This window comes from Aedes aegypti, chromosome 3, assembly GCF_002204515.2.
Source record: "Aedes aegypti strain LVP_AGWG chromosome 3, AaegL5.0 Primary Assembly, whole genome shotgun sequence".
Lineage (NCBI taxonomy): Eukaryota > Metazoa > Arthropoda > Insecta > Diptera > Culicidae > Aedes > Aedes aegypti.
The window spans coordinates 115,483,599-115,505,673 of NC_035109.1; the positions used below are offsets into that span (position 1 = coordinate 115,483,599).

Here is a 22,075-nt window from a genome sequence, read left to right on the forward strand (position 1 = left end):
CGGTTTAAGTTGTACACATTCAAACATGTCGAAAAGTGTTTCCATTCGCCCCATTTTACGGTATTCCTGGAATAAATGCATGGTGGAATATATTTTGGGGAATTCTTGGACGAACTGTTTGTAATCCTTAAAACACGTTGCAATAATTAGCTAGGTTGAAATTGTCAAACAATTGGAACCCTACCAATCGATACTATTGATATTCTACAATCTGAAATTTTCCAAGGAGTTACTCAACCAAAAGATTGAACCACTACGCGTTTCACATTCCACATTGTCCAGTTCAGAAGATGTGAATAGGGGTCGTTTTGTGTGAAATTCGTAAATGAACTTTCGACACAACGCGGTACTTCAAAGAAAGCTGTGTGAACATATTTTTGGGCATTGTTCCAATGCCAAAAGGAAAAAAAAGATCTGATAAATTGGACTAGAATCCGCATTCCCTGGCTTGTGATATTTCCATTGTTTAGACACGAGAAATTGCTGTGCACTGTACGTCTACCATTTATTCGACCTCTATTAAACACATTGAGATATCATTTTTCTTAAAATAATTGTTCGCTCCGTACATTCCAAACACGTTTCATAATATAGGTACATCCTGCAGCGATGTCGGACGCCAAACCCCGCAATTGATAACACCGGATTGGAGAGTCCAGAACATGGTACAGACAAACATAAAGTTAAACCACCAGTCTGGGTAAGCAATTGGCAGCTAATAAAAGTGTAAATCTCCATTTCAATTTAAAAAAAAGACCATTCGCTACCTTGCCCGAAGGAAACTCAAATTTGGTGCGATTTTCTGAATGTCTCAAAACTACCTTCGAAGCATTGTTAGGATGCTTTCGGCGCTCAATAAATAACAAATCGAATAAACTCCTACCGTCGATCTCTTTTGTTTTATTCGCGACTGCAGGTCGCAAATGGCCCCCTAGGTTCCTGTGCTTGGCTTATCGGTTTTTCTCCGGAGCTTGCTGCTGCTGGGAGGTGGAATTTTGAATACTTTGACTACTCTGGTTGATGTTGTTCCCTCCGACGCCGTTCTGATGGTGTTGTTGCGGCTGCTGTTGTTGCTGTTGCTGTTGTGGTTGTTGGTTTGGGTTTCCGCGTCTGGTCAGTGTCTTCTGCAGGACATGGGCATCTGCCGGTTCAATGCGTTTGTAGTAATGCTGCTTGGTTTCGACAATTTCGAATCCAAACTTTTTGTAGAACTCAATCGCTCCCTCGTTATCGACCTTCACGTGAAGAAATATGCTGTCGAAGTTGCCATCGTTTTCCACGTAGTTCAGGATGTGTTTGACCATCACCGAGCCAATCCCTAGTCGCCTGTATGGGTATAGGCACCCCAAGGTCATAATGTACAGCCTCCGCAGGTTGTCCGAAGTGTCGATTCGGGAGCAAACGGCTCCAACAACCACATCATTGTAATAGGCTAGCTTTGCGAGTTCTCCCGATTCCAGCACATCCAGATAGAACTTGTCGTTGTACAAAACCGGCAGCACCACTGTGTTGATCTTTTTCAGCTGTTTCAGATTGTGATGAGTGACATCGCCCAGCTCAATGTTGGCCCTAAAACATTCAATAATTAGTCGGAAAGTTTTTACATTGACTCATTTTCATATTCGTATAGTTTATCAAGAATTAAAGTCATAGATGCCATTCTTTATTTGACATTCATAAACAGTTTCTGCACTTTATTTATTGTTTAGAATATTGAATGTTGTTTAAAATAAAATAAAGAATAATAAATATAATGGAAAAGTATTCTGCCCATGTTCGCATAGTCCAAAATGCATTGCTTCATTTATATGCATTCTTTACCTAATAATACACTGTTGGACATGCGAACAACAAGGCATGCAATATTGTTCTGATGTTTTTGGTTGAAAAATGTCGCGAAAAATATTTTTCTTTACTGCATCTAAGTTGTCCCCTAATAATTTATAATTTCATTTTCATTTTCATTTTGCAGCGTTTGGTGGGGCAATGAGAGCGCAAGTCAGTCCAAAGCCGGGGGAAGGGATAGGTAATGGCCGTAATAGTCTATGCGGACCACTTGAACACCATCGGAAAGGATAAGAAGGGTTGGGGTAGGGTATAGGGAATTGGAGAAGACTTGACACAGTAATGCGATTAATGCTGCAAAATGTAAATGTGCTGAAAGCAATTTAATTTTAGTTTTGAAGTTTGATTTGTCTTATTAAAATTCCAGATAGATCGGCCATTGTACAAGTAAGAAAGAGTATGCTGATCGCTTTCTAGAAATTTTATAAACAACAAAATAATAACAATATGAGAGTGATGCTAAGGGCTGCTGATGGCACGATGCGGCGCTTTAGGAGATTTTGATACTGATTGAACATTACTATAAAGAGCGCAATTCAATCGATAGTGATAACTTTACAAACTTTATCTGTTTTGCACTGATTGACGATGCTGATTTATATAAAAATATTTGATATTATTAGTTCATTTGTTTGTGTGATCTATTAGTAAATAATGGAAAAATTTTACATACCCTTGATGATGATACTTCCCTGACCAGAAATATTCTATTTTGAGCATCCTTTTCGAAGTTATTCTATCCAGGTATCCATGTACTGCTTTCAATCCTGAAATTATTCTTATTGTGCATGCTCATGCATTATATTAGTGATGCTCATAATCATGCAACAGATAAGAAGGAGAGAAAAAGAGAATATAGGAACAGTGATTAGTAATGAGTTAATTATGTAGTTTTGTTAGAATTATAAACAATTAAACAGTAGTAATGAATAGCTTACAAAATGACTTTGCAGCATAGCTGAGCCTTTCGGATCGTAAGACCGATGTATGAAAATAATTTGTTTCGAAATTGTCCGCGTGGTCTTCTAGTGCCCCTATTAGATAAGAATCAGTCATAGACATACATACCGAATGCTCGCCATGACCCTATGACCAACATTTGTATATGTATAGCCTTAGCTGATGTGGCTTTTCTAATAGGTAGTTCTTTCACTCATTGATTGTCTTCAAAACCTTGTCAAGTATAGAAAATTGATTTTATTTTATTTATTACTACATTGAAGCTACATTGTACTTATTAAATATTAGGTATTATTTTATGTTTTTATCACTATTGATATTATCAAGGCCAGAATTCCCAGTGAGTGAAGGATTTTATAGTACTAGAACACCATAGAAGATCGCTAAACATTACCTAATCATGGAACGGCTTTTTGCTCTATTATTTTAAGTAGATGCTATTGATCTCCCTTTGCTCCTATCCGCAACCCGGTGCACGCGCCCTGTTGGTTTTCGAAAACCTCGTAGAAGATTACAAACCGTCAATGGCATTCCCAATTACTACCCCACATTGCACATTCAAGGGTCTGATTGTGCTCCTAACCCACCCTCAGTCTGTAATCTTCTCGCCAGTTTGAAATTATATTTTCCCGAAGTGAAAGTAATTTTGATGAGTGATAGCGTAGTGCAGCCCAACTGCATAGTACAGTAGTTTAACCAGAATCTTTAGGTCAGAAGATAAAATTTAAATTTTGTAATAAAGAGGTTGCCATTGCTTTGAAATTCACCCAACATCTAATCAAAACTACTAACAACAGCGATCAATTATCAAAATTCATCGCTCCCTGGAAAATATAATTCCAAGCCCAGGGAAGTTGTCCCCTAATAATTTATAATTGAAATAAAAAAGTAGTAGAAATAATTTAATGTGAACCTAAAAACAGCTAAATTCAAGCTACCGAAAAACTGAACATAACATATACTTTGTAATTGGATTAAATGGACAAATTGATGTGAAATTTGCGAAAAAGCTTAACGTCTTCTCGATGATAATCGAACTCACGACTCCCTGTTCACTAGATAAACCGAGAACTTTTACGCAAATTTCACATCAATTTGTCCATTTGATTCAATGGATAATTGAAGATATTTTTTGTCAGTGCTCACCACATCAAAGGCGGCACTGTATATGGGATTTAACATTATGACAGCATTGCTGTTCTGTCAAACACACAAGGCTACGGTGGCGCTATCTATGCTTTCCATAGCGGTCGTTTTGGTTATTTTAATGATATATAGGTATTGTTTTTCGGTAGTTGTTTTAACTAAATTTAAAATTAAATTAATTAACTCATTACGCGCGGTAAAGATGGATAAATTATGGGTGAAATTATGAAAAAAATCCACGTGCTCGACTGGGATTTGAACCCAGGAACCTAGGACCACGCGTAATGAATTAATTAATTAGATTGGATTACCGAAAAAGCTCAATATTATGTGTTACTATATATTAGAGTGACTGCCTCTTTGTAGTAATCATGTCGTCACTTGAGTGAGAACGACACGTTGATAGCTTTCTCGCATCTTTACTCTTCCACAATACAGTTGTTGTGGAAGCGATGTAGGTATGACAGGCAATCAGTTTCAACACTAAATAAATCGCACTCGCTCTGCGCGCGTGTGTAGTAACATGAGATGGATGGATGTGGGTTATGAAAATGGTCTGCGAGATCTGTGGGGATTTGAATTATTAACTTGTAACCAACTGAGTTATTGGCTCGGTAGCTTAGTTGGTAGAGCGCTCGTCTAGCATACAAGAGTCCTGGGTTCAAATCCCAGCCGAGCACGTGTTTTTTTTTCATAATTTATCCATCTTTATCAAGCGTAATGAGCTAATTAATTTAATAACCATGCGAGTTGTATTACCGAAAAAGCTCAATATATGTGTTATACATTTAAAAACTTCACCGATGGTCCAAATCATCGGCTGGTTCCAAATTTTTGGACCATGTTAAAAATTGGAGCTTGCATAGGTGTTGCAAATAATGTACTACAGTCATCTCTCCCTTATTCGATATTGAAGGGACCATCGAGTTAGGGAGGTATCGAGTTACAGAACACAAAATCAATGCAACTGCGATCCAAGGGATTATCGAGGTAGCCATGAAAACCAACTTTTACTATGGTTCTCTAACTCGATATCGAGATACGAAATATCGAGTAAGGGAGAGATGACTGTAATTTTATTTTATATCAGTTTCCGGTCTTTTTTTTTTTTTTTTTGAACTGGCTAACTGCCTTGTCCATTTTTGGTCGAATTTGGACCATTTTTTTTTTCAAAACTAGTTTGACAGTTCGGATTTTTCTGAAACAACCACCGTCTCTAGTTCCTATTCATTTGAGGTAAGTAAAAACAGGAGCAATTCCTCCTTGGATGTGCTCTAAAAATTTCTCCGAGGATTTCCTCCAGGAATTTCTCCAGAAGTTCCTCCAGGGATTTTCTCCAGAAATTCCTCCGGATTTTTTTTTCGAGATTTCCTCCGGGGAATTTCTCCAGGAATTCTTCAGGGTATTTCCAATTCCTCTGGGAATTTAGTCCAGAAATTCATTAATAAATTATCTCCAAAAATTCCATCAGAGGTTTTTTCAGAAGATTCATTCGGAGATTTTCTTCAGGGGTTTCTCTGGGAATTTCAATCTGGAATTTCTCCGAAGATTTCCCCCGGGGATTTTCTCAAGCAATTTCTCTGGGCATTTCCTCCAGGGACTTCCTCAGGAGATCTTCTCCAGGAATTCCTTCGGGAAAATACCCTAGAATTCCTCACTGGATTTTCAATAGCATTTTCTCCCAAAGATTTCATCCAAGATTTCCTCTGAGGTTTTTTTCCACGAATATCTCCCGGATTTTCCCCGGAAAAAAAATTTCTCCGTCCAGAAATTCCTCTGGGGATATCATCACGAAAATTCTTTCGGGGATTTCCTCCAGGGATTTTCTCCAGAAATTCCTCCGGGAATTTTCTGCAAAATTCCTCCGGGAATTTTCTGCAAAATTCCTCCGGGAATTTTCTGCAAAATTCCTCCCGGAATTTTCTGCAAAATTCCTCCGGGAATTTTCTGCAAAATTCCTCCGGGAATTTTCTGCAAAATTCCTCCGGTTTTTTTTTCGAGATTTCTCTGGGGATTTGGTCCAGGAATTCATTAATAAATTATCTCCATTAATTTGGATTATCTCCAAAAATTCAGATTTTTTCAGAAGATTCATTCAGGGTTTTATCTGGGAATTTTCACCTGGAATTTTTCCGAAGATTTCCCTCGGGGATTTTCAAAAGAATTTCGGGGATTTTCGAAGATTTCCCTCGGGAATTAATTCAGAGATCACTCCAGGAATTCCTCCAAAAATTTCCTCCACAAATTTCTTCGTGGATTTACTCCAGGAATTCTTCTAGAGATTCAATTACGAGATTCCTCTGGTGATTTTCTCCAGAAATTCCTTCCAAGATTTTTTTTCTGAGGATGTATCGAAAGATTTCTTCCAAGAATTTCTTCTCCAGGATTTCCTCAGGAGAAATTCTCCAAGAACTCCTCTAGGGATTTTCTCCAGGAACTTGTCAGGAGAATTTCAATAGCAATTTCTCCGCGGATTTCGTCCAAGAAGTCCTCTTGGGATTTTGTCCAGGATTTCCTCTGGAGATTTCATTAAGAAATTCCTCGGGGATTTTCTCCATAAATTTCTCTGAATGCTGGTTTGCTGACAAGAAAAAGAATTTCGATGCGCGGAAAGTTTCTTCCCAGAAATGGTCTAGAAAATCACATTTTTCTGATCGCAGTACACAGTTGCAAAGAAATGCCATTTAAAAGGGGGCACTCTGCAGGAAATTTTGTGATCCATTCATTCAAGGAATATCTTCACTTTTCTTGAGCGAAACAGCATGCTTAGCTCAAGGATTCTCTAATGATTTGCACCAAGAATTTCTCTGAAGATTTCCTCTAGGCATTCCCCGGGAAATTGCCAATTTCCTCCGGGACTTTTCCCAGGAATTAATCCGGAGATTTCTCTCTGGAGATTTCAAGGGTTCATACGGGGACAATTGCAATCCCCAATCCTATTCCAATTGCAACTCCTCCGGAGATTTCGTCCAGAACTTTCTCTGATGATTTTATTAAGGAATATATCCGGGATTTCATTAAAAAATTCTTCCGGGTATTTTCTCCAGAAATTCCTTCGAGGATTGTTTCAGAGAATTTATGCGGAGATTTCTTCCAGGAATTCCTCTGGGGATTTGCACTAAAAATTACTCCGGAGATATCTTCAGAATTTCTTCGTAGTTCCTTCAGAATAAGACTCGCATTTCTCCAAGAATTCATTCCGGATTTCCCTCAAAAATTCTTTCAGAATACTTGCCGGGAATTCCTTTGGAGCTCCATCCAGCAATTGCTTCGAAGTCCCTGCAGGAGTTCCCTTCTACAGAGATCCTCATGGAATTTCTTCGGAGTTCTTCATTGAATATTTTTGTAGTTCCTCCGGGGGTTCCTTCAGATTTCATCCGGGTAGTCTTTTGGACCTCCATCGGGAATTCCTTCGGATTTCTTCTATATTTCATTCTGAATATGTTTTCGGAATTTCTACAGGAATTTTTCAAAGATATGCTAGTAGTTCTTTGGAAATCCTCCGGAGTCCCTCCACGAATTTTCCTGGAGTTACTTCAGTGAGCGAAATTAGGAGCGCGCGAAATATGGGTACTGTACAAGCTCGGGAATAAGTGGACTGTAAACGAGAAAATTTTCTTCCAAACGACCGTGAAGAAAACGCGTCTGGTCTTGTGAACGATACAAAAAATTCTGGCTTTATTTCCTGTTGTATTACAAAGGGTGTGTTAGTGTGGTACTAGATTTTTCTCCAGGGTTGCCAGCAAAGTTTCAATTTCAATTGCTAGCAAGGCAAGGTGTGTCGCTACAATAAACATCCTGCCGGCCGTTGAAATTGCAGAATTTCAAAACTACTCGGCTGAACGGTCGCGCTCATTGTCCAGGGGCAGTAGGCAAATCTTCTTTACGGCCCTTTTCGTAGTTCCGTCCTTTGTACGCAAAGTAACCACGCGAGTGTGGCCGTCGCTGCCTTGATGTAGTTCCACGATTCGAGCCAACTGCCAGTGAAGTGGTGGGCTATTCTCGTCGACGATGAGAACTAAGGCGCCCACTTGGAACTTGGTCACCTTGAAATCTCTCTGTAGCTTCTGTAACTCGTGCAAGTAATCATGCGTCCAAGCCTTCCAAAACCGTTGCTTCAAGTCCTGGACCAGTTGCCACGTCGATAATCTTCCTTGAGGGATGTGCTGGTACGATGGCTCCAGGATTGCTTGAAATTCCCGTCCGATCAGGAAGTGAGCGGGTGTAATTGCACTGACATCATTCGGGTCATCTGAAAGTTGTGTCAAAGGCCTCGAGTTCAATATAGCCTCGATTTGCACTAACACTGTCGAAAATTGTTCGAACGATAGCTTGTGTTCCGCCATAATCATCTTTAGGTGTGATTTCACCGACTTAACGCCGGCTTCCCATATTCCGCCAAAGTGCGGACTACGTGGTGGTATGAAAGACCAGTCGATGGCTCGTTGGGTGCAGAACTCGTTCAGCTTCAGCTGGTGTTGTTCTTCTCGGAATAGTGTAGCTAGACGCTCCATTTCGTTGTTTGCGCCTTCAAAATTTGTCGCGTTATCCGAATACAACTTCAAGACGACTCCACGGCGACTCACAAAGCGTTGAAGTGCGCCCATGAACCCCTCGGTTGTCAAGTCGGAGACGGCCTCTAAATGTAGTGCCCGAGTGGCCATACATACAAAGACACATACATAGCCTTTCAACGTTGGTGCATTCTTCATTTTCGCATTTGGTCGTATTTTGAAAGGACCGGCAAAATCGAGTCCCGTATTAGCAAATACAGGTGACGGTTGAACACGATAGTCCGGTAAGTTTCCCATCAGTTGAGTGGCTCTCGTTGGCTTCATTCGGAAACAAGGAATGCACTGATGAACTAATTTACGAATAGTGCTCCTCGCGTCTAGTGGCCAATACCTTTGTCGAACAATGCCGAGGAGGCTGCGCTGTCCGATATGCATGTTTGAACGATGCAGGTACCGTATCAATGCAACCGTCACAGGATGCTTCTTAGGAAGCAAGGCTGGATGCTTCTGATGATATGGAAGCGTCGAGTTTTTCAATCTTCCACCTACACGGAGAATTCCATCCGCCTCGTCGACGAAAGGATTTAAGTTGCGAGTCGCAAAGTTGAACTCCTTACCGGCTTGTAACGCGCTGATTTCAAGTTTGAAGGATTCTTTCTGCACCAATCGGATGATCAATGCAGATGCTCGTGATATTTCGGATGTTGTTGGTAAACCTTTCGTAATGGTTGTCCTGCCGCTCTTCACATAGTCACAAAAACGAACAACATACGCCATTGTACGCTGCATGATCGGATATCGGCTGATTCGATCGAAAAGCTGCAATCGAGGATGTTCCTGCGTTGTCACCAAAACAATTTTGCGTAGCTCCGGCAGCTGATCTTCTTCAATGGGTTGTGGTTCATCAAAACCACTGTCGGTGTGTCGTAGAGTGGGTGGCCCATGCCACCACAGTTCATCAGATTGCAGATTTTTCGGCTCCACTCCTCTGGATATGGAATCAGCTGGGTTGGACTTGGAAGGGATATAATTCCAAGTGAATCGGTTGGTCAGCTCTCGAATTTCATGGACTCTATTTCCGACGTAAACAGCAAGAGATTCGGGCGATTTTTTTAGCCAGCACAATACGATCTGTGAATCACTCCAGAGAATAACGGATTCAAATTTCACATCGAGCGCCTCCAGCTGCTTGACGGCCAATCTTGATAACAGCAGAGCAGCCAACAGCTCCGCGCGGGGTGTCGTTATTTCCTTTTGCTTTCCCTTCTTTCGTGGTAGAATCCTAGACTTGCTGCAAATAAGCTTCAGCGTAGCAGATCCATCGTCTTTCACGATTCTGGTGTACAAGCACGCCCCATACGCCAGGTCTGAAGCGTCGGCAAACCCGTGTAATTCTACGGAGCGAGCTCCGTCAGCAAGAATCCATCTCGGTATCTTCAGCTCGTTGAGCCAGCGCAGTTGACTCCGAAAATCCATCCAGAAGTTAGCCATCTCGCTTGGTACGGGTTGATCCCAATCCAGATTGAGAGACCATAACTCCCGCATAATAAGTTTCGCAGCTGTAACCACAGGGCCAACAAAACCCAATGGATCAAAAATCCTTGCGATCTGGCTAAGAATCATCCTCTTCGTGAGACGACCCGATCCAACGGCGTCATCAACTAGCACGACAAAGGTGAAACAATCTTCCTGTGGACGCCAGGCCACGCCCAGGGTCTTGATTACAGTATTGATGCTTGGATCTTCAATGTTCACAACATTTTCTCGCATATCCTGTGGGACATCCTGAAGCACTGCTTCCGAATTAGAGCAAATTTTATGCACGTCGAAACATCCTTTGCGCAGTAATCCGATGATCTGGGTTTTCAGCTCTAAGGCGTCTTCTAGCGTATTCGCCCCAGTCAGCACGTCGTCAATGTAGAATGACTTCTCAACTGCCACAGCAGCTAACGGATATTGTGTCCCCTCATCAATGGCTAATTGCTTTAGCGCCATCGTGGCCAGAAATGGAGATGATGCAAGTCCATACGTAACCGTCCGCAAATCGTATGTCTGGAGCGGCTGATCGCAGTTAGACCGATGCACAATCCTCTGGTATCGCCTGTCATCAGCGTGTACCTCGACTTGGCGGTACATTTTCGGTATATCGGCTGTTATCCCATACTTGTAGGCTCTGAAGTTCGATACGATGCTAATCAAATCATTTTGAACGGTTGGTCCAATCATTTGCGTATTGTTGATCGACACGCCAGTAGTAGACTCAGCCGACCCGTCGAATACTACTCGGAGTTTTGTTGTTCTGCTGCTAGGTTTCAACACGTAGTGATGAGGAAGATAATATGCCGACTGTGGAGCCTTATCGGCCGCATTATTGCTCAACTCCATGTGCCCAAGTAGTTCGTATTCGCGAAGAAACGACATGTACTGATCTTTCAATACAGGCGCTTTGTCCAATCTCCTCTCCAAGGCGAGGAAGCGTTTCTCAGCCATCGTGCGTGATTCGCCCAGTTGTTGTTTCAGGTCGTTGAACGGGAGACGGACAATGTACCGTCCATCCGCAGTACGCTCATGAGTCTGTCGAAAATGATCCAAGCATTCCTCCTCAGCTGTTTGAGTTTGCGCAATAGGGTCGCAGTAGGCTTCGATTTCCCAAAACCGCTTTACGAGATGTCCAATGTCTTCTTCCGCTCGCGCGCAGAGTGAATGGAGTACTGAAGGCTGCTTTTCGGGGACAGAACCACTCAAGACCCAACCGAACTGCGTTTCCTGGAGTATCGCTGAACAATTCGGTAGTCGAACACGTCCGGACTTCAGCATCTCAAAGAATATTTCGGCGCCCAAAAGCATATCAACCTTATCCGGAACACCAAAGCTCGGGTCAGCTAGGTGGATATCTTCAGGGATGGTGATCGCTCTCGAATCCACTTTCGTAACTGGTAAATCTCCGGTTATCTTCGGCACCACTAGCATCTCAAGACAAGCGGTGTAATCTGTTAATCGGGATTTCAATTTAGCGTGGATCTTAAACCGAATCTTCGTTTGTGTTTCATTCAGCCCACTAATCGAATAGTTCGCAGGCTGCTTCTTTAATCCCAACAGAGCAGCGAAGTGCTCAGACACAAAGTTTGTATGTGAGCCTGAGTCGAGAAGAACCCTACAAGGGTAAGGGTTGTTCGCTCTTCCATATACGAGGATCACCGCTGTCGAAAGCAATATCTGTTTGCCAGATTGTGGCCGTGTGCAGAAATTAGAACGTTGTCGTTCCTGGCCACCGTCAGGCTTCGGCGTACCAGCGCCAACTGATGAATCGCGGTTTTGACTCGATGATTGCTGCTCGTTTCGTTTATCGCCGTCTGATGGTCCAGCAATTAATGGCGGAGAATCATTCTTTTTCATGGGGGTGTCGTTCGGATGCAGCATTGTGTGGTGCCGTTTGCTACATTTCTTGCAAGAATGCTCAGATGAGCAATCAACCGCACGATGCCCCTTTTGGAGGCAGTTGAAACACGCTCCGATTCGACGCAGGGTATTGTAGCGATCCGCGAGATTCGCCTTCTTGAAAACGTCGCATTTCCATAATTCGTGGTTGCTAGAGCACTGTGGACACTTGTCAGATGTGGTTACCAAGCTGCTGCCCTTGGATCTCGTTTCAACCATCTGCTTTCCTGGTTTCACGATACGCTTGTCCGGAGGGCGAATTTTCTCCAGCACTCGGCATCGTTCTCTCAAGAAGTCCATCGTAGTTTCATAATCTGGCATTTCGTTGGCAGCCTGATCCAACTCCCACGCCTTATGGGTCTCGCCATCTAGCTTCTTCGTGATCCGATTTATCAGCATACTTTCACCTAGTCCATCAACAGGAAGTTCTAGGTTCTTGAGCGCGTCAACATTCCTCGTACAAACATCTATCAGCTTACGCAGGTCCGCAGCGTTTTCACCACACATCTTGGGAAGATCGAAGAGAGCATCGATATGCTTGTCGATAATAAGCCGCTTATCCTCAAACCTTTCGGTCAACGTCGCCCACGCCGCAGCATAATCGTTGTTGTTAATTATCTCTTGATCGATGATGCCGGCTGCTTTACCCACCAACGAGTTGCGGAGATGATACAACTTTATCGCCGGTGACTCCGATTGGTAGCGGTCCATGATGGTTTCGAACATTGATTTGAAAGCATACCAATTCTCATAAGTACCGTCAAACGTAGGCAGCGGCACTTTCAGTGGAGGCAGGTGCATCGCCATAGCTGGGACCGCCGACGTGGCCGCTGTCGATGCCGAGGGCGCCACTGTCGGCCTCTCTCGTTGAGCAATATCATCAAGCAGTTTAGTAATAATAACGTACAACTCACCGTATCGCTGCTCGAAATCAATGTACCTCTCCTCCGCTTCGTTGTGGGTATCTTCGTCGACGTCGAGACCATAGATGCGCTTCTGGTTCGTATTGTATTCAGCAAACGCATCTTCTATGGTCTTCAGCTGCAGCTGCAGGTAGTGTTTGTTTGCCAAATTGTTATTTGGCACCTCAGCATCCACTACAAGTGCAGCATGCACCCGCTGCAATTTTCGCTCCAGTGCATTCGACTGGATTTTAATCACTTTTAGTTCTTCATTCATTCTTCGCAATTGAAATTTCTTCTTCTGTTTTTTCTTTTGTTCACTGATCGGTTCGATCGTTTGGTTCTCACCGTCTCGGTTTGATTGTGCTTCTGTTTGCGCCCCACCTCTCGATGTCAACGGAGTTTCGAACATTTTGCTTCACTTCACACTCGAATCGAAACCGGTTGGGAAACACTGATAGGCCATCTTAGCTTAGAACGCATTCGCGCACACACACTGCTCTACACTATGGCCTTGAAACGATTTCCGCTCAAAAACACAATCGATTCGTTTCTCAAATGCTTTTTATTTTTCGTTATTGCAAGCACAAGCACAATCAATCTTGTTTTCAGTAAACACGACTCGTCAAAATGACGTCACAATTTTTCTGGGTCGACAAAAGCCGACGCTGCGCCGTATGCACACACACATGGATCGCCGTGACGGCGTCTGAAGTCGGTGGTAGCTGAGTACCGGAAGAGCACACACGACACGATTCGCCAAGATGGCGTCGCGAAATTTCTTCGGAGCGAAAGCACAAGCTTCTATTCTGCCTCTACGGGCAATTTTTCACACTACGATTCGCCAACTGGCGTCACAACTTGGCGGCAAGCATGCCGACGAAACTTCCCCAATATGCGGTACCAGCAAAATATTGCTGCGTTAACTTTTTCACGAAATCAAACCGAATCACAAATGGCGTCGCTGTTTGCCGACGACATTCGGTTGATTCAACACAAAGCCCAAAGAAATCTTCCGGAAAATCACTTTCACTTCGCGAATTCCGACTTTTTGCGCACAAAAGTCGGTCACATCATTCCGAAAACTAGTTAAATCCGGGTTGTAAGGACCAGAATGTACAAGCTCGGGAATAAGTGGACTGTAAACGAGAAAATTTTCTTCCAAACGACCGTGAAGAAAACGCGTCTGGTCTTGTGAACGATACAAAAAATTCTGGCTTTATTTCCTGTTGTATTACAAAGGGTGTGTTAGTGTGGTACTAGATTTTTCTCCAGGGTTGCCAGCAAAGTTTCAATTTCAATTGCTAGCAAGGCAAGGTGTGTCGCTACAATAAACAGGTACTTTACGGTATAAATTGTTGAAACTTATTCAGTACTCGTAGTTGGCATCCTTAAGGGAATAATATTTAGAAACAAGTAGGTTACTCTTCGTCTTACTGGATTGTATAGCAAAATATATCGAAAAAGTATTATTTTTCATAAATTTACTTAAGTTTCAAAAATGCCTGCTTATAAATTGTTCAAATGAACGAAATTAAGAACTTGATCAATTATTTAACGCTTTAAAATTTTAATTTAAATGTTTGTTTTAATTATGACATTTGTACGAATATGGAGTCTGATCAATTTTAGACACAAAATCAATATTTTTCCACTAATCCAAAGATTAGAGTTAATGGGAATTGTTGAATAGAAAATGACAACTATGACCTTCATTATTGCTAAACTATTTTGTAAAGATATATTATTTTTGAAAGTTTTTACAACTTGAAAACATAGGTCTGTACGAATATGCGTTCGAGTCACTGTATGTATCGCAACTGCGGGACTTAAGTTTGAGGTTAGTGTAAGGAACGAAGCCCCGTTCGGACTATGACTGAAAAAAGTCCGTAACTTCTGCCTCAGCTTACCTGGTCATTGTGAAGGTGAATTTGAGAAGCAGCTCCTTTGCGACCGCTACCGGGGAAACAGTCCTAGTTCAGGAAAAGGCTAGTTTTCGACGGGAAATGAGCGAAAAACCAGGAGATTTTGGCTCCTACGAAAGAATTTTGCACAGGATCGAAAGAAAGAATAATCGAACGCGACCGAACCAGAACACCATCAGATCGAATTTTGACAGTTTGCGCTTGACAGCAGGGATGCCAGGTGATTTTTTCCAATGTCTTCCAATTGCACGGAAAAATGTCTTCCAATGTCTTCCACTTTAAACTTTTCAATTATCATGGTAACTTAAGGGCAACATAAACGGTGGTAAATTTTTTTTGGTCAAAATTTACTCCAAATATGTCAAAATTATTTGGACCAGTAAAAATAAAACAAACCGCCCACGGATGCACCGGTTTTGTATTTTCCCTGATCAATTTCAAAAGTGATCAAAAAACAAACATGTTGATGATGCTTGGAAAAGCAAAATTCAAGCTGAATCCCTGGAGGAATTTCCGTAGAAATTAACGTAACCACCGGAGGAATGCGCATTAAATATATCGCGAAATTTACAAAGGAGTTACTGGCAAAGTTCATTCATCCTGAAATTTCAAGCGGACTTAGGAATTATTGACGTTTTGTATATTGGAACTCCTAGCGGAACTTATCGTTTCCGGATGAACTATGACCTAGGAGACGCGAACTTAGGAATTCTTGATGGAACTCCCGATAACATTTTTTGAGGAACTTCTGGGAACGGAAGCCTCAAAAATTTTGGAGTATCTCCTAGAGAAATTTATGGAAGAACTCCCGGGGAGATTCTGGAAAATTCCTAGAAGTATTCCTGTAGAAACACCTAGCGGAATACCAGCACGAACTTCGGTATAATTCTTGGTGGAGCTGCCTGTGGGATTATTGGAGCAACTCACAGAGAAATTCCTGATTGAAGTATGGTGGAATTCCTGGAGGAACTCCAGTTTTATTTTGGAAGGAACTTCTTAGGAATTTCCGGTGGAGCCCCTAAGGAATTTCAAAGGAGTAGCTGGATGAACTCCAAAGAAATTCCCGGAAGAATTTCGAGGCATTCGCAGCGGAGCTCTGAACGAAATCCCAGGAGGTATTGCTATTGGAATTCCCCTGAGGAATTCATGGATAAAATACCCGGAGGAGCTCTTGGGTGATATCTTCGAAAAATCTTTGAAATTCCCGGAGGAAATCAGCGGAGGAATTTCTGGAGGGAATGCCGAAGGAATTTCTTAATAAAAGCCCCTGAAGATATGCTAGAGAAAGTCACCGGAGGAGTTCTTGGGGATATCTCTGGAGAAATCTTTGAAATCTCCGGTAGAATTCTTGGACTTGATCCCCGGAGGAATTGCTATTGGAATTCCCATGAGGAATTCATGGATAAAATACCCGGAGGAGTTCTTGGGTGATATCTTCGAATAAGTATTTGAAATTCCCGGAGGAAATCAGCGGATGAATTTCTGGAGGGAATCCTGGAGAAAGTCACCGGAGTAGTTCTTGAGGATATCTCTGGAGAGATCTTTGAAATCTCCGGTAGGATTCCTGGACTTGATCCCCGGAGGAATTGCTATTGGAATTCCCCTGAGCAGAGTTGGGAAAAAATCTGAAATTCATTCTACAGTAGCCAAATTTTTAGATTTAGAAAATTCATGCACCCAACATAGGTTACTTGATGAGATTCACGTTTTTGAACTACTGTACTGGGAAAGCCACGTGATTTTCGCGAAATTCAAGCCTACTACTATTACCATTTCCCAGCACTGCCCCTGAGGAATCGTTGAAATATCCGGAGGAATTCTTGGAGGAAATCTACGGAGAAATTCCTAGTGTACATCCCCAGCGAAATTCCTGGAGAAAAACTCCGGACTCTCTGAAAACATCCCTGAAGGAATTTCTGAAGAAAATCCCCGGAGGAATTTATCAGTGAAATTCCCGAAGGAAATCCCCGAAAGAATTTCTGGATGATATCTGGACGTTTCTTGTTAGAATCGCCGAAAGTTTTCTGGGGGAAATCCCTGGAGGAATTATTGGGAAAAATCCTCGAAGGTATTCCTGGAGGAAACCCTCGAAGAAGTTCTTGGGGCAAAAACCCGGAGATTTTCAAGGAAAAAATCCTAAGAGGAAATAATCGCAGAAAATGCTATTGAAAATCCACTGATGAGCTATAGGGCTATATACCCGAAGGAATCCCTAGATGCTATCTCTTGAGGAAGTCCATGGAGAAAATCCCCGGAGAAATTCTTGATGCAAATCCCCAGAAAAATAACTGGAGGAAATCTCAGGATAAATCTTCTGCAAGAATCTCAGAAGCAATTTTTAGAAATGGAATTGCTGAACAAAATCCCCAAAGGAATTTATATTGGAAATCCCCTGAAGAATTCCTGGAGAACATCCCCGGAGCAGATCTTAGTGGAAATCCCCGGAGGGAATCTTGGTAGGAATTTCTGGAAAAAATCTCCGGAAAATTCCTGGTGCAAATCTCCGGAGAAATTCCTGGAGAAACTCCGGAGGAATTACCGTCTAGAGTAATACACAAAGGAACTCTAGAAATTTTTTTTTTTTTTTTGGGAACTCTGGAGGATTTCCCAGAGGAAATGTAGAGAATTTTCAGAATTAACTTCAGGATAGTTCGTAGTGAAACTCCGGAGGATTTTCAAAGAACTACTATAGGAACTCGGAATTATTTCTGTATAATTGCGAAAAAATATCTAGGAGAAAATCCGAAGAAATTCCCGATGGAGCTCTAAAAGAATTCCCGGATGAATTTTGAAGCAACTCCCGGAGGAACTTCAGAGAAATTCAATGAAGAACTCCGAAAAAATTCCATGAGGAACTCTGAAGAAATTTATGGAGGGTCTCCAAAGGAGGAGGAACTGAGGAATAATTTTAAGAGAAACTCCGAAGAAATTCGTAAAGGAATGGGCAATCCCGGAGGAACTCTGGAGAATACCCTGGAGGATCTCCAAGGAATCCTGAGCTCCAAGAAATGTAAGGAGGAAATCCGATAAATTTCTGAAGGAACACTGAATGAATTCTATGAGAATCCATGGGAAACCCGTAGGAGTTCTCGGTAAAGCTCCAAAGGAATTCCCGTAGTATATTGAATTCTCGGACAAACTTTGAAGAAATTCCAGATGGACCTCCAAAGTAATTTCCGGCAAATATTCTGAAAAAAAAAAAATCTTGAGGACTCTGAAGGAATTCTTAGAGAAACTGCGAAGTAAATTCTAAAGGAACTACGAAGAAATTCTGAAAACATCTCCGGTGGTGCAAATCCCCAGGATACCCTGGGGATTATTCTCGGAGGTATCTGAACGTGATCTCAGCAGGAAAATCTGGAGGAAATATCCGGGGGAATCCTTCGAGGAAATCGCCGGAAGAATTACTGGACGAAATCCCCGGAAAAAATCTCCGGAGGAATTTCTTTTTCTAGAGGAGTTCTTGGGAGAAGTCTACCGTGGCATTCCAGGAGGAAATCTCCTTATTAATTCCTGGAGGAAATTATCGGATTAATGCCTGAAGGAAATTTCCAAGAAATGCCTGGTGAAAATACTTAGAGAATCCGTAGATAAATTTGTGGAGAAAATCCCCGAAGGAATTTCTTTTCAAAATCTTCAGAGGAAATCCTGGACGAAACCCCCGGAAGAATTTCTATGCAAAATACACAGAGGAATTCTTGGACGAAATCCACGGAATTACTATTTGAATTCTCCTGAGGAGTTTCTGGAAAAAATCGCCAGAGGAGTCTTTAGGGATCCCCGCAGGAATCCCTGGAGGAAATCCCCGAAGAAATTCCTGAAAGAAATCTTCCGACACATTGTCAGAAAAAAATTCCTAAAAGAGATTCTGGATAAACCCCCGGAGGAAAACAAGGGAATTTCCTAATTAAATCCCCGGAGGAATTCCTGGAGTAAATATATGAAAGAATTCCTGAAAGGAATTCTCGGAGGAATTCCTGGAGGAAATCTCTAGGGGGTTAATTTCTGGAGGAGATCTCTGGAGGAATTCTTGGAAGAAATCTCCGGAGAAACGCTCTGAAAAAATATCCTTGATGAAATCCTCAGAGGAAGTCGTTAACAAAATCCCAGGATGTATAAATTGCTGGAAGAAATCTTTGAAAAAATTTCTAAACTAAATCCCCGGAGGAATTTTTGAAGAAAATCTACAAAGGTTTTCTGGGGGTGAAATCCCTGGACGAATGCTGGGAAAAAATCTCCGGATGAATCTCTGGAGAAAATCCCCGAAAAAATTCCTGGAGGAAATTCCCAGAGGAGTTCATGAGGGAAAACCCCGTAGAAATTCATGGAAAAATCCTCAGAGTCAGAGGTAATCTTGGACGAAGTTCTAGGAGAAAAAGCTATTGAAAATCCACTGAGGAGTTCTAGCTGGATATCTCCGAAGGAATTCCTGGAGGAGATCCCCTGAGGAAGTCTCTGGAGGAAATTCTCTTAAGAATTCCTGTAAGAATTCCCCGGAGGAATTCCTGGAGGAAATCTCCGGAGAAAATCCAGGTAAAAATGGTCAGACCTATGTTGGTAGCAAAGCTCAAAGCTTTAAGCCAATCTTACTCCATTAGAGAAGCTAAGTAGAACACAGAACGCTTCGATGCTTACTGACATTAAAATGGCTTGCTCAATTTTCACCACCTAATTAAATTTCAATCTTGTCGCTCCCTTGCGACGCCTATCCATCTAGTCATTTCCATTATTTGCAAAAATATGCTATAGGCTCTCTTACCTTGAGTCCGGAAGTTATTAATTACTCTAAAAATTTCTTCAGTTTTTTTTAAGGTTTCAATACTTCTTGATATTTCTCGTTGTTTTTTTTTCTCAAGATTTCAAGGATTAGGTAGGGGGATCCTATTCTTGGCACTTTTGATTCACATCGGCAGTGGGGTTTTTTGAAAGCTTCTAAGCTTATATACGGCCACAATTGTCTTAAACGCGATGCATAGCATTGAAGTGCTTCCTATGGGAAAGTTTCAGACAATTCGGCCGAGAAAAACCCCCATGCCAAAGTGAATTATGGAAGTGCCCAAGTAGCTCTGTACCCTACTGGGATAATTTGTGCATGAAATGCATGAAATTCATTCAAAAAAAATCCAGCTAGCTCTTTTTATATTTGGAATGACATGAATGACTTAACTATATTTCATTTTAAAATCTTCCAATAAATCTTCTACGGATTTTTAAAAGAGTTTGATGGGAATCAGAGCAGGAATTTCATTGAAATTTCCGTCTTTTTTATATCTTCAGGGGTTTTGTTTTTCAGAAATACCATGATCCAATAAAATCGTTAGAGATTCTCAAAGATTTTCACCAGACATTTTTCTAAGGACTACTTTCTTCCGAGAATATCTGAGGAAACTAATAAAAGAGCACTTCATAGAAAGTTTCGAGACAAATACACAAAAAATTACCAGTATTTGAGCATCATTTTCCTCTGCAAACAAAAAAAATTGAAAAACAACCTAAAAATTTCTGAAAACGGTTTTAGTAGAAGTCCCTTGGAAAATCTATGAAGATCTGGTTTTTTATCTAGTGAAATTTTCATCACAGAAACTCCAGATAAATGGTCAATATATAATAATCCATAAGAAATCTGTGCCGATTTTCGGACTTTCATACAAAGCCAAAATTTTATGAATGGGTCGAAAATTGGTGTTTTTTCCCTAATTGTTTAAAATCTGGGTAGAATTTCATAGAAAACTCCATAATTTGCTGGAAAAATTTGTTGGAAATTAGAAGAATTCCAGACAAACAAATCTTAAGAAACTTCTATAAGAATTCATGGAGGTATCGCCAGTGGTATCTCTGGACGGATTTGTGAACTTGCCTTTATTTCACTGGAAATTCTCGGTGCAGTGTAAGTCAAATTTTAATACGGTATACCTTTTTTTATTCTGAAAAGTCTTTGGAAGTAATCCTTAACATTCCATAGTGGAATTATGGATAGTATTCCAGGACGGAATGCCCAAAGAATTGTTTTAAGAATCTCTAGTGAAATGTTCAAAGTAATGACTAGTGGAACTCTAGAATGAATAATTGAAGATTATATTTTTTAGAAAAACTCATGTTTTTGAAAAAAAAAACTTGTTCAGATTTTGAAATAGTTATTTTTTAGAGAAATCTTTGGAATATGAATTATTATTTTGGTGAACTACAAGAAATCTCCAAAAACTGTTCCAAAGTCAAATTATTCTGTTAAAATGCATGTTGAAGAGAATGTTCAAAAAATTAAGACACTTCTAATCAGCACACTTTTTTATTTTTGCATTGCCCAAGATGTGTGTATTTTAATCAGCAATAAACTTCATGGAACAAAATTTCAATTTCAAAGCACTTTTTATTGCATTTTTACTTCTGGTTGTTCAGGATTTCTCTAGGACTTCCCATGTGCATATCAGCTATGTACTCTAGGATTCGTTCCCAAGCATCACGCTCCCAAATTCTCTGTATTCCATTGAGCTATTTATCCGAGTTTTTTGGTAAGAATTTCTAGCAAGATGATACATCCATGATATTTTACAAAATCGATAAATAAATAATGTACAAATTCTTAAAAAAAAAGAAACTTTTAAAAATTTCTTCAGACAGTTTTTAGAACTTGCAAAAAGATTTCTGCGGGTTTTTCACTAGGATTGTTTCAATTAGTTTCAGCCCAAAGTATCTAGAATACTTCACAGACTCCTTTGAAACATTCCTAAGAGTATTCCTAAACAAATCTGAAATAATGTCATTGAAATTTATTAAGGATATTTTTTGCAGATATTGTTTGAAATATTATCAAACAATTGTTGAAGGAATTCTGAAGAAGTTTCCGAAGAAACCAGTGGAAAAAATCTTGACAGATATCCCGAAAGTCTCTGGGATAATTTCAGAAGCAAAGATTGTAGCAATCTCAGGAAAAATCATATAAAAATCTGTATATTTTTTATGAATTCGTAAAATAAATACACGAGAATCACTGAAACGAATTTTAGAAAAAAAAAACATTGTAGGAAACCCTGAATACCTTTGATGAATCTCTGGAGTAATATTTAAATGCATTACTAGAATGTTTTGCCAAATCTCTGTAAGAGTTTATAGAAGAAACTCTGGAAGAATCCTTGACAGAATTCTCAGATCAATATCCAAATAAATCAATGGAATATTTTCAATGGAGGGATAGCTGAAGATGGCGTGCAAAAATCTTATAGAGGCGTTTCTGTATTTTCCAACTCACATGTTTTTTTTAATCTAGGAATTGTAAGAATGCCAATAATTTAAAATTGTCTTCCAAATGTCTTCACAAATTCTGAAAAGTCTTCCAAAAATCTTCCGT

General features: G+C 40.8%; 1 protein-coding gene and 1 non-coding gene across 2 annotated transcripts; one reads left to right on the plus strand and one right to left on the minus strand.

The window, feature by feature from the left end:
- Positions 1-480: 480 nt before the first annotated feature.
- Positions 481-14,933, minus strand: LOC5566935 (probable N-acetyltransferase san). Its single transcript, XM_001651299.2, is given in 3 exon segments — positions 481-1,092; positions 1,095-1,569; positions 14,716-14,933. Coding segments are annotated over 3 exon segments (567 nt in total). The 5' UTR covers positions 14,724-14,933; the 3' UTR covers positions 481-1,008.
- On the plus strand, positions 4,560-4,631 carry Trnaa-agc. Its single transcript has one exon. It is a non-coding gene; the product is annotated as a tRNA-Ala (tRNA).
- Positions 14,934-22,075: the final 7,142 nt, after the last annotated feature.